General features: G+C 46.4%; 1 protein-coding gene across 4 annotated transcripts in view; it reads left to right on the forward strand.

Moving 5' to 3' along the window:
* Window positions 1–13,717, forward strand: part of SLC28A3 (solute carrier family 28 member 3) — a 103,295-nt gene that overhangs the window by 36,051 nt on the left and 53,527 nt on the right. For 3 of the 4 annotated variants that reach the window (XM_054986111.1, XM_054986112.1, XM_054986113.1), the window contains exons 5-6: window positions 7,881–8,070; window positions 10,216–10,360. In XM_054986111.1, coding sequence (XP_054842086.1) covers window positions 7,881–8,070; window positions 10,216–10,360 — 335 coding nt within the window. The remainder of the gene's footprint in view (window positions 1–7,880; window positions 8,071–10,215; window positions 10,361–13,717) is intronic. The other variant, XM_054986114.1, reaches the window with a different exon arrangement.

Below are 13,717 nucleotides of genomic sequence, written 5' to 3' on the forward strand. Positions count from 1 at the left end.
CATTGCTTGCATGTTTTTAGTAACTATTATTTTCTTCCTTAAACAATATTGAACTGTATAAGTTTTATTTATTTATTTTTAATTATGATCTGCCTTTCAGACAGCAAATGGCATTCAACTGTGTCTTCTTGTACAAAGTACAGTATCTGTCTGTACTATAGTCTGTTCTCCCAAGAGAGAATTATATGCACTGCTTGTGGGTTTTCTAGACATATCTGATTTACTACTACTGGAAACAGGCTGCTGGACTAGATGGCTTGATCCACCTTTTTGCCGCCTTCAGGCCTCTTTATGAAAAAAATTGGCAAGTCACACATAGGCCAAACTTTCTCAAGATGAATTAATTACACAAGAGTTCAGGAATCCCTGTGGGTCATAAACAGCTGCTGCACAATTTTAAATATTCTGGGTATGTGGGGCAGCAAAGAGGTATGGTGAATAGGGAAAAAAAGAAAGGGCAAGGCATGGCAGCCACTGCCACCACTTTATCAAGCAGCAAAACAACTTGAGCCGACACTCTTTGAGTCCCATTACACTCTTGATATGAAAATCCCTATACAGACAGTGACTTATCATTACATTATTTAAATATTTCTATCTTGCCTTTCCATCTTATGGATCTCTAAGATGACTAACACCATTTTTTTAAAAAACAGTAAGTACAGAACAATATAAAAACACATATGTTTCCAAATCAAACCAGAAAGTAAACAACAGAAACCTGGAAAAATAATCAGCACCACTGATGGAGATAAAAAGATTTTCCAGGCCCCTGTCAAGCTGCTAGGAGAAAACTGCCTTAATTTGGTGCTTGTAGCAAGCAAGGCCCCTGTGACCACTCACTGTACCTCAGATAGTGAGGGAACAGGAAACAAGGTCTCCAAAGATGACAGGTGTGGTGACCACAACCAAGCTAATAACCATCACTGTTCTGTTTTTTTGTTTTTTTCTGGCGCCATTCCTGTAATAAGCAATAGGGACTTTAAAATATACATAAAAACACCAACACATGTAAGTAAGAAATCACTTTTAAAATTTCTTTTGTCAAAGAAATGTGGCAACCCTATTTCTAGGTCTCTGTTCTATTCTATGTTGTTACTGGAATTGGTCTCCTTCCAAGTAGGGGGGAATTAGTGGCAAGGAGAAGGCTATGCGAAAGGGGTAACAAGCAGGATCCTCCACCAATTTTTACGGGGTGAGACAGGTGTTCTTTGAAATAAAGAGTAGCTTTTATTTAAAGGGGAAAACTCACACACACAAGAGACAAATAAATGGTTCACAAAAGCACACCAGAGTCCTAGGAAATTAGCCAGAGGTTGGAATAGAATGAGGGATTCGGGATATAGTTATCATCAGAGGAGTAGTGTAGTTCACAGAGGAAGAGGGCTTCAAACATCCTGCATCTTTGGCCAGAGAGGAAGGCTCAGAGAGAAAGAGACTCTGAGGGAGTAGTGCTAAGATTCAAGGTAAGCGCCCACCACATCATAGTACAGCCAGGGCTTGATGATTCCTCAGAGGAGGAGGAGCTGGAACAGCCAAGGCTTGCTGACAGCCTTGCTTCTCCTGAGGAGGAGCAGCCTGTCTCCCATCAGCCAACCACAGCTGAACTGTCAGATGCCAAATCCCAGCCAGAAGCTCCCCTTCCCCACCCAGAGCCATCAGCCCAGACATAGCCAGCTTCCTTATCCCCTCCAACATCTCCCGAGAGCAATGAGAGCAACATTGACGCAGCAGGCACAGAAGAGACTTACAGACCTGACGTCAATCAGCACGCTTCCAAGCTCTAAACAGGCCAGCCTTCTCAGAGGAAGGAGGAGCTTCAGAGGAGGAGACTTGAAGCAGCTGTGCCAGCTGACATAACGCTCCCAGAGTATAAGAGCATGAGGGAGGGGCCCTTTCAGTGTGGCTTCAACAAGTTCTCTGAACTGCTACTATGTTGCCTGTGCTTGCTCCGTGGAACTGTTTCTCTGACCTCCCACCGGGCCTCTCTTTGACTGCCTTGATTTACAGACTTTGTTCATTCCTAGCCTTACCAGCTGGTTCTCATTACCTGTCAGCAGTACTCTGCAGACCCGGCTGCTGCCTGAAGCAGGACAGTTTGAAGCCACCCAAAACTCTCAAGCACAATGGAGGAAGGCACAATGGAGGAAGGCAACTGACCTTGCTGCCCAGAGCCAATTGCTACAGATGAAGGTACAGCAATTAACCCAGACCATAGCCCTGTTGCAGCAGCAGGCCACCCTGGGGCCAGGGCCAATTCCTGCTCCTCCCCGAAAATGTCCAGTGCAGCCTCCAGAGAAGTTCACAGGGAATATTGAAGAGTTCTCTGTATTCCTGGCACAGTGCCAGCTTTACATGGAACTGCGGGCCCAAGATTTTCCTGATGATAAGACCAAGGTATGTTTCATATTATGCCTCTTAAAGGGGAAGGTTGCCAAATGGGCAACACCCTTACTACTCATGAATTCACTGCTGCTGAGTAATCTTGCTGATTTTCTGACACACTTCAAGTCCATCTTTGCAGACCCTCTGAAGGCTGAGCAGGCCAACAGCAGCATTCAGCGGCTACCCTGATGGACTATACCACTGACTTCTGGTTATTGGCACAGGATCTGGAGTGGAATGAGGTTGCACTCATGGACCAGTACCTGGAGGGGTTGTCTGAAGAGATAGTGGATGAGGTGGCCTGTTGAGTGCCCTCTGAATCTCCCGGCCCTGATATTACTCTGCCAGTGCCTACATATTGACGGTAGCCTGGACAGTCGGAGGCAGGGCCGCAAGGAAGTACACTGCCACTCTGAAAGCCAACAACCCGCTCTGGGATTCAACCCCCAGCCCTGCTTGACCCGAAGCCTGACCCAGTCATCCAGGGAAGTGGAAGCCTCGGCTATCAGCATTAAACCCCGAAGTTCGAGTGGAGGCCGCTTCTACTATTCTGGACACCCCATAGAACACCAAAAGTTCCTGATACTGGGCCCTGGCATCTCCTGATTCCCGTGAAGCTCCGGTTACTAGAGGGGCGCTGGTTGTTAGTGTATGCCATGGTTAATTCTGGAGCCTCCCAGTCCTACATGGATGCCAATTTTGCCAGACAACACCAAGTGCCGACACGCACCAAAAAGACACCAATCCTGGTAGAAGTCATCGATGGTCGGCTTCTACGCTCGGGTTCAGTTACTCAGAAAACCCACCCTCTAGGTCTGCACATATGGAACCATCAGGAGCAGCTCAGCTTTGACATTGCTGCCATGCCTCACTTCCCGGTAGTGGTGGGGATGTCCTGGTTGGAGAAGCATGACCCCATGATCAAGTGGAGCAAGCAGAACCTGCACTTCCAGACCCCATGTCCCCATGAGATGCCCTCTGCTCTCCTGGGAGTGAGCACCAGTTCAGGTCTTTCAGCACTCCCAGCCAAATATGCAGAGTACCAGGATGTCTTCTACGAGAAAGGCGCAGACCGGTTGCCCCCACATTGGCCATATGATTGTGCCATCCACCTTATTCCTGATGCCCCCTTTCCCACTGGGAGGTTGTATTCCCTATCGGAACCTGAGCGAGAGGCCCTACAAGAGTTCTTGGCCAAGAATTTGCAAAGGGTATTCATCCATCCGTCCACCTCCCCTACTTCAGCCCCCATCTTGTTTGTAAAAAAAGAAATCCAGGGAATTGCGCCTATGTAACAATTACCAGGGCCTCAATCGCATCACCACTACCCGCTACCACTGATCCCAGAACTGCTGGACTGGTTACAGGGGGCCCGGAGGTACACCAAGCTCGATCTACGAGGCGCCTACAATTTGGTGTGCTTATGCTCTGGAGATGAGTGGAAGTCCGCGTTTGGTACCCAGTATGGCCAGTATGAGTACTTAGTCATGCCCTTTGGCCTCTGTAATGCCCCAGCTGTGTTCCAGCATTTCATGAATGATATCTTCCAAGACTTGCTGGATCACTTTGTGATAATTTATCTTGATGACATCTTGACCTTCTCCCAGGACCCCGCTGAACACACTGAATATGTTCGGGCTGTCCTAAAACGTCTGAGGCAACACGGCCTGTATGCCAAGTTGGAGAAGCATGTGTTTGACTTGGACGCTGTAGAATTTCTTGAGCACCTCATCACCCCACAGGGCAAAAGGATGGACCCCCAAAAGGTGGAGGCGGTACTGTCTTGGCGGGCACCCCGAAATCGGAAAGACATTCAGTGGTTCCAACTACTATTGGCAATTCATCCCGGACTTTGCCCTCCTAATGGTGCCCCTCACCAAGTTGCTACGGCCCCAAGAACCCTTCTGCTGGACAGTAGAAGCCCAACAGGCCTTCCAGAAGCTGAAAATCTGGTTCACAATGGAACCACTCCTACGCTACCCAGACCCGAGCCTACCCTTTGTGGTCGAGACGTATGCTTCCAGTGCCGCAGTTAGTGCCATGTTATCCCAGCAGGACACTGCCACAGGCCAAAAAAACCTACATCATCTGGGAGAGGGAGCTCCTGCCAATTAAATCAGCATTTGAGGTCTGGCAACACCACCTGGAAGATGCCCGACACCCCGTGCAGATTCAGACGGACCACAGGAATCTTGAGTATCTACAGACTGTCCACAGATTGAACCAGAGGCAGATTCAATGGTCCCTGTTTTCCTTCCATTTTAACTTTACCTTTACCTACATTCCCAGCTCTCAGAACAAGCGGGCAGATGCCCTCCCTCAAAAAACTGAGTTTGTTTCCCTGTCCCTCGAGGAGCCACTCTATCCACAGTTCTACAGCCCGAAGTGTTTGCTGCTGTGCCTCCCACAGCCTTGCCCCAGGAGCGGATCCAGGAACAACAGCTACGTGACCCCTTTGCCATGAAAATGCTCTAGTGCCTTTGTGATCCTGCACAGAATCCCCCCAGGGGTTACAGAGAGCAGGCGGGGATGCTCACACACCGAGACCGGGTCTATGTGCCACCAGGACCACTACGGGCTGAAGTCCTGCAACTAGCACATGACACCAAACCTGCTGGACACTTTGGTCAGTATAAGACAGCCCACTTGCTGACCTGGGAGTTTTGATGGCCCCACGTACAGACTGATGTAGCCCAGTACGTGGCCTCCTGCAGCACCTGCAGGCGAGCCAAAGATCCCCTTGGCAGGCCTACAGAACTATTGCTTCCCCTGCCCACTTCTAATGGCCCCTGGAAAGCTGTATCCATGGACTTCATCCCGGACCTCCCCACTTCTGCAGGATACACGTGTCCTGGTGGTAGTGGATCTCCTGACTAAGATGGCTCACTTTGTTCCCTGTTCTGGACTCCTGACTGCCCGCGAAACTGCCCAGCTGTACTTACACCATGTCTTCCACTTCCACGGGTTGCCAGAACACCTGATCTCTGATCAGGGGACCCAGTTCACCTCCTGTTTCTGGTGCACCCTACACACCTTATTGGGCACCCAAGTACACTTATCTTCCGCTCATCACCCCCAGTCTGATGGCCAGACAGAACGCACCAACGCCACACTGGAACAATATCTCAGGCGCTATGTAAACCACCAGCAGGATGACTGGTCTCCTGCAGCACCTGCAGGCAAGCCAAAGATGCCCCTGGCAGGCCTACAGAACTATTGCTTCCCCTGCCCACTCTGGCTGAGTTTGCATACAGCAACTCAGTGCATACCTCAATCCGTCAGACCCCGTTCATGGCAAATTATGAGTACCATCCCCAGTTTTTCCTGCCAGTCATGCCCACCTCACTGGTACTCACTGTCAACGACTTTGTGGACGAATTGCAGGCACTGCATAAGGTCCTGCTGGACCAACTACATTGGGCCAAAGAGGCATACAAAGAGGCTGCCGATCGTAGGCGTCAGCCAGGAGAGACTCTCAAGGTTGGGTACCTGGTGTGGCTCTCAATTCAACACCTCCAAAGTCAGAGGCCCTCCTGAAAGTTGGATGCCTGCTTTATTGGCCCATTTCCAATCACTGCCAAATCAACCCCATGGCCTACCATTTACAGCTACCCTCCATGCTCCACTTCTATCCTGTGTTTCATCGGTCCCTCCTTGTTCCCGTTGCACCCCCATATTCTCTCTGAGCCCCGGAGGTGCCACTGCCACCTGTCATGATAGAGGGCAAGGAGAAATATGAAGTAGCTCAAATATTGGACTCCAGACAACGACGTGGTCAGATGCAATACCTGGTGGACTGGAAGGGGTACAGACCCGAAGACCACTCTTGGGAACTGGCAGAGAACCTCCATGCCCCAACTTGGTGCGCCACTTCCACTGGGCTTACCCGCGGAAACCAGCCCCATCCAGTGTGGGGGACCTGGGGGAGGAGATGGTGTCATAGTACAGCCAGGGCTTGATGATTCCTCAGAGGAACAGCAGCTGGAACAGCCAAGGCTTGCTGACAGCCTTGCTTCTCCTGAGGAGGAGCAGCCTGTCTCCCATCAGCCAACCACAGCTGAATTGTCAGATGCCAAATCCCAGCCAGAAGCTCCCCTTCCCCACCCAGAGCCATCAGCCCAGACACAGCCAGCTTCCTTATCCCCTCCAACATCTCCAGGCCCCTGAGAGCAACGAGAGCAATGTCGATGCACCAGGCACAGAAGAGACTTAGACCCAACGTCAATCAGTACACTTCCAATCTCTGAACAGGCCAGCCTTCTCAGAGGAAGGAGGGGCTTTAGAGGAGGAGACTTGAAGCAGCTGTGCCAGCTGACATAACGCTCCCAGAGCATGAGGGAGGGGCCCTTTCAGCGTGGCTTCAACGAGTTCTCTGAACTGCTACTGTGTTGCCTGTGCTTGCTCCTTGGAACTGTTTCTCTGACCTCCGACCCGGCCTCTCTTTGACTACTGCCTTGATTTATGGACTTTGTTCATTCCTAGCCTTGCCAGCTGGTTCTCATTACCTGTCAGCAGTACTCTGCAGACCCGGATGCTGCCTAAAGCCGGACAACACTGCTCGATTTAATTGGGGCAGAGCTAGGGTTCTTTTAGGGCTGAATGTGCCCTGAGGCTGGAGAGTGACTTCAGACATTAGGATAAAGACATTAATGGTTGTCTCCTGGGATACACAAAAGGTCTGAATATCTTGATTGGCACTGCCGGGGCATGATAAAGGAATTGGATTGATTGCTCCTGGTGCCTTACAAAGAAATAGCTGTTAATTAAATATTCCTGGAGATGGCTGATGAATTTAGAGTTTTGATTAACTGTTCCCAGGAAAGAGTTTTTAAACTTATCAGAGCCGATTGATTGATGGCCCTCGATTACAGGGCATGATTTAATCAAAGATAAGAGGAGAGACTGCAATGTTTAGGGTGGTAACTCACGATCACTTCTATTGTCAAGATAGCACATTCCACAGTGTGGGGAGGCAGGAGCCAATCATGCCCAATCACACTGATTTTACTCACATTCCATTCATGATTCACTTTCTTGGGTCCAGCAATGCTTCGCTCAGCCAGCTGCTTTGGTAAAGTGAATTAAGGTGCATCAGATTCAAGGGGATTATGATTTTTATATCATAAGCAACTATTAAAGATGGCAGAGGCTGGGCTGACTGTTCACAATGTAGGCTAGTTTGGGCTTAATTAAACTTCAGGCAGTACATTCTGCTTTACAAAGCAACTTTTCTAGGGTGAGGATAGCCCCCCCCCCACAAAAAAACTGTTGTCTCCTTTGTTCCTTTCTCAAGACCGAGTCTAAATAGAAAAGCAGATTGCATAGATAGCAGCACTGACTAATACAAGCTGGGCTGTTTGATGGGCTGTTTTCTAAAGCTTGGATAAATGTGACAAAGGCATTAGAGAGTTGGTTTTGTTTAGGAGAAAATTGGGGTGACAGATATAGAAAGTGATAAGACATATCTGATGGGATTATGCTTGTTTCCAAAACAGCTTATCTGGCAATGGTAATTGCGGCCTGTACCTTGAATTTTCACAGAGCCATGGCCCTCTTTGTCCTCACTATCCTGGGAATCTTTTTCATCTGCTGGGACTTTTTGATGGACAGATATGAGGACAGAATTACAGAATTTTTTTCCCCTTGTGGAAGGCTTCTAAAAGCACACTGGTTTTGGCTAAAATGGTAAGTACAGTGGTTTTCTTTCTTTGCAGAGTCAGAACAAGCTTATTTTATTCTGTTGTTTTATCGCATCATTATTATAACGCTATGGTTTTATTTTCTGAAACCACATCTTTAGCTCAAACGAAATAGAAGTGAAGCTTTATGAATATCAAGTATCTTAAGGTGTTGGATCCTGACATATTTTTTCTTTACCCTGTATAAAATGTAAAATTTTAAAATAGGAGAAGTATATCCATACAAGTGCTATAATATCTGGCATAATTTATTTTTGTTAATAAAGAAATTATTACGGAAATTGAAATATTTTAACCCTAAATCAATTAATTCGTATGAATCGGTTAATATTTTTCTGGGGCAAATTATATTTTTGCCAGGACCTCATACTATGCAGTAGTCAAATGATCTTGAAAGGTGAAAGTTCATATCCAAGCAAAGATGCAAGCAGTCTAACAGCATCATTCAGTACCTTTTTACTTAGAAAAAATCCCCACTAAATTAAAATGAGAGAGTATATAGTGCAGCCAAAAGCTGAGTAGAGATCTAGGTTTGCCAATCTGGCTTGGGGAATTCTTGGAAATTTCAGAGCAGAGTCAGGATTGCTAAATCCTGGTTGAGATATTCTTGGACATTTGGGAGTGGAGCCTGGGGAGAGTGGAATTTAGGATGAGGACAGAGCTCAGCAAGGATGTGATGCCATACTGTTCATACTTTTGAAAGCTGCCAGTTTGTCCAGGGGAACTGATCCCTGTGGTCTGGAGACGTAATTCCAAGAGTACTCCAGGCTGTATCTGGAGGATGAAACTCTAAGATATACATCAAAAAAAGGCTCACAGCCCCATAAATACACTTTGTTTTTCATGTACATATAACCTAGGGGTGTGCAAAAAAGAAGAAGCAGGAAACCCAAAGCAGAAAAAGGATCAGAAACAAGGGATTCCTGAAGCAGCAAGCCACTCCTTGTTTGACCTGCTTTGGAGTGCTCCGTAAAGATTCCGAGCACACCGACAAACTACCCCCACCGCTTATTTCATCCCATGGGAGGAGGAGGAGGAAACCCCCGCCTTCCCCTCCCATCAGATAAAATAAGCAGTGGGGGAAGTTCAAACCCCACTGGTGCAGATCAGCTGCTTGGCTGGGTTTGTGGCAAGCCCTTTAAACTCCATCTGTGTCACGGAGGAACCCCTCCCCCCATGACCCAGGTGGAGCACAGAAGGGCCCTTTCGCCACGGCTTGCAATGCAAGGGGCAAAAATGGGACAAATTGGCCTTAAAACTCCATCTGGGTCGTGGGGGGAAACCCCCCCCCCCGCAACCCAGGTGGTGTTTAAAGGGCCTTTTCGCTGCTGTTGTTGGCGCAGATCAGCTGCTTGGCAGGGATTTCCCTGCCAAGCAGTTGATCCGCGGTTTAAATGCCCCTTTCGCTGCTGCTGCACAGCAGCACGGAAACGGGCATTTAAAACCCCATGTCCCGAAGCTTCCTGAAGCTATACGAATCGCTTTGGGATGCTTAGATTTGGGGTTTCTGAATCGGACCCAGGATGCTGGGCCCAATCTGGAAATCTTGAATCTTTGTGAATCGGGTCTGATTCGGGTGTTTACCTGAATCAGAAACCTAATTCGCACATCCCTAATATAACCATAACATGTGAGTGAATCCAGACTTAATATATGCCATAGCCGCAGGCTGTTCCATTGCTACTCTCTCTTCCTTTGCCTTCTCCTTTGTAAGCAGAAATTCAACAGATTATTTTTTTCTGTTGTACAGATACAGCAGCCCAGCTAAGAAAATACGTCAATGCTAATCTTAAGAAATTTGATATTGTAAGCTTCCTTAACCGGTATTTAGTCACTACTGAATGGTAAATGATAGAACTATGCAACTTCTGATCCTACAAACCAAACACAGCTCACTAGCCCTCTACTGTGACCCTCCAGATGATTGACACACACACACACCCATTTCTGCAGTTCTAGAAATAGGAGGTTTATTAATCCTGTGTATGAGAGGTGGGCTGTATTTTGCTCGATGGTATATGGTTAGTTTAAGCATGTTGGCGGTAACAGTGTGCTTTAAAAAAGATAAGATCATCATTATGTTTGCTTTTCCACTATCTTTCATTGCCTTCTATGACATCCTTTTACTTAGGGTGGTTTGGATAGCTGTTGGCACTGGCCTTGTGTGCTGGCTTATCTTTGACACTGCCAAACAAGGAACCAATCAGCTCATCTCCTTTGGTGGACTTGTGATGTATGTTTTCTTGATGCTAGTCTTCTCCAAACACCCAACTAAAGTGAGTGTTCACAATTTCTAATTTTTTTCTTTTGTATTTTTGATTTTCATGTGCAATTGATTTGTGCCAAATCCATGTTTTCGTTTTTAAAAAAATATTCTCTGGAGTCCCGATGGGCCTGCTTTTCTACCCTACCGTATGATACATGTTTGCCGCTGAGAGTACTTCTCCATCTATACTGTTACTGACAAATGATGAATGAAATGTGATTTTCGAGCACAATATATATATTTGTCAAGAAAGATGTTAAAACATTTTTTATTCATTTTTTGGCTCAACGCCTCTCTATTGGCACAATCCTCAAATGCCAGAACTAGACATTGGGCAGCAAGATGAGGATTCTTAATCTCATGTTTATGGCCAACAGGCAAAATGGGAACCAGGGGCATCTGCTGGGAAGAAGCAGCAGGGAGTAGATGTTTAAAACTTCACCCACTACTGCAACATTTATGTCCCAGTCAATTCTCCTCACTTGCCTAGGTTTCCAGATATGTTTCCTAGGCAAGTGGGCAATAACATCTTTCTCCCAGCTACCTGCCAGTTCATCTCATGTTCCATTCACTGGTTACAAACAGGGATCTGATTTTTTGATGATTGTCTGGCAACTTTTGACATCCTTTGAACAACCATGGCTGTTCACCATGTTGCTTCACTGTATTCCTTCTTAACAGCACAAATCTCTTTTCATGTATGGGGGCGGGGGGGGGGGGTCTCACACAGCCTGAATTAATTCTATTACCATTCGCTCCCATGCTGTATAACTGCTCCACTCAGCAAGCAATTGTTGAAATAGACAATTAAATCAGTCACAAATCATATAAATCAGTCAAATCAATGCTGTGCTTTAATAAATTCCTACCACTTGGTGTTTGTCTAAGCAGGGCTGGCCCAACCATTAGGCAAACTTGGCAATCACCTCAAGCGCCAGGTTCTGAGGTGTGCCCCAAAGCACACCTCAGAACCTGGCACTTGAGCTCAGAACTTGGCACTGAGCTCCTCCTCCCCGCCGAGCTCAGCAGCCACCTGATGCCATCTGCAGTTGTGCGTCCAGCTGGGCAGGTGGAGCCACGGAGGAGGGATGAAGGGCCATTGTCACTGCGCACATGCCTGCCAGTTGAACCTACCTGGGCAAGAGGAGCCTCTGCAACTCGTCTCACTCTTCTGCTGCCCAGAAACTAGCAGCTTTCAGATGTGGAGCACAGTAGGGGTTAAGCAGCAGGAAGAGGCACTGTTTGGGATGCCCTGCAATGGAGCAGAGCTGCTTGAGGAGACACAAAGTTTCCCTGGATCTTTTCTCCTGTGTGATGTGGGGAAGATGCAGACACCACCCACCCTCCTGTTGAGATGCTGCAGCAGCCAAAGGAGAGTGATTCTAGCCAGGGGCTCACCAGCTCCCTCAGGGAGGTGCACCACTGGAGAGATGCCAGGCCAGCCTGACCAGAGGGGGTATGTCAAGTCTTTGCTGTTTTACTGACCCCTATTTCTGGCTCCGAATGGGGTTTTACTGATCTTTTTTCCCCTCCTTCTTTGTTTCATCTAGGGCTTGGCTTTTTAAAAAAAAAGTCAAAGCATTACCAGTTGTTTGGCTTAGAAGGAAGGAAGGCCAGTGGCCTATCTAGTCCAGCATACTGTGGCCAACCAGTTGCTAAGGGCCAACATCAGGGCATAGAGACCAAGGCCTTTCTCTGATGGCTCCAGGGACCGATATGCAGAAGTTCACTGCCTCTGAATGTGGAATTTCCCATTAGTCACCATAGCTTGCAGCCACTGATAGGCCTACCCACCATGACTCTGTCTAATCCGCTTTTAAAGCTATCTATGCCTGTGGCCACTACTACATCCTCAGACAGTGAATTCCACATCTTGACGAGAGAGGGAGAAAATGTTTTTTTTTTGTCTGCCCTCTCAACCTTCTGAAGTGGTTTGATTAATTTTATTCAAAATACATATAGCTCACATTTCAGTTCAGATTACCCCAATTCACACTAGGCCCCAATACAGCTTCTATTAGCATTTTGAAAATTGAAAGTGTATCATGAAATGAAAGCTGGTGGAAGAAAAAACAATATGGGAATGGGTTTTTTGGAGTAAAGTTTACCAACACATAGAATTTTCAATCTAAATCTCTAAAAGAATCTACTTTTCTCTTCAGTTTGGTTCCCTGGCTATTGTTTTGGCTTTATTTTATGAAGAAATGCAGTGTCTGCTATGCTACAGTGGCATTAAGAGAAAGGTTGTCCTTTGATCACCAAAAAGCCCAGTTCAATTGTATACTGTGGCTTTTATGCCTAGTTCCAAGGCTTTCACCTGAGTCATGCATTAATCCACAGCCTAGTTCATCACATGGAGTTGCCTTCCAAAACTTTCAAATCTCCTTCAATCTGAGAAAATAAGGAACGTAGCCAGGAATTACGCAGGGGTATTAATTCTGATAATCCAGTTTCATAACAGCACTATGTTGCCCGGAACAATGGTTTGATTAATTTTATTCAAAATACTTATAGCTCACATTTCAGTTCAGAAAACTTCAAAGAAATCTAAACATTATCCATAAGACCAAGCAAAACTAAAATCAGTGCATTAAGCACCAATTTCCAAATCAACAACATAAAAACAGTATATGTAGTAAAACGTTCAGGCAAACGAAAAGGTCTTTGCCTAGCACCTAAAGATAAAAAATCAAGCAAGTGTCTCTTGGAAGAAAATTCCTGATCTGCCTCATCTCTGAGGGTGGGGGTACCGCATTAAAGAATCCAATGATCAGATTCATATGAAAGAATACACAGTTTTAATGCTTAATTATGCACTGACTATTCCTAAAAGCAATGGAACAAAGGGAAAATCCATGTACCAGTAATCTAGTGATTTTTCTTATTTCTTCATAATAAATGGCAAATCTTATTACATATCAACAGAACTTCACTTCCCATTATTGTCTTGAAAGCTGCTTAAATTTAAAAACTGGAGAGAAAACTGGAGAGAACTAATCTTCAAAATAACTACTTCAAATTCCTAAGTAAATGACGAGTTTATTTCTTATTTCCTTCATTTTTACCATGCCTTTCTCCTCTATGAGGAACTGAAAACAGCTTACATTGGTCTCCTTTCCATTTTATCCTTACAACAACCTTGTGAGGTATATTAGGCTATGTGGCTGTGACTACCCCAAGGTCACCTATAAGTTTCCATGGCAGAGTGGAGATTCAAACTTGGATCTCCCAGATTCCTGACTGGCGCTCTTAACCACTGCACCACACTGGCTATCCTGCAGGTCCTTTCTGCTAGCAGAGGTGCCTTACAGTTGGGAAGGTTCCTTCCACCAGAAAAAAGCGCCTCTGCAAGTCCAGACCAGGGTAA

Source organism: Eublepharis macularius, chromosome 8 (genome assembly GCF_028583425.1).
Source record: "Eublepharis macularius isolate TG4126 chromosome 8, MPM_Emac_v1.0, whole genome shotgun sequence".
Taxonomy (NCBI): domain Eukaryota; kingdom Metazoa; phylum Chordata; class Lepidosauria; order Squamata; family Eublepharidae; genus Eublepharis; species Eublepharis macularius.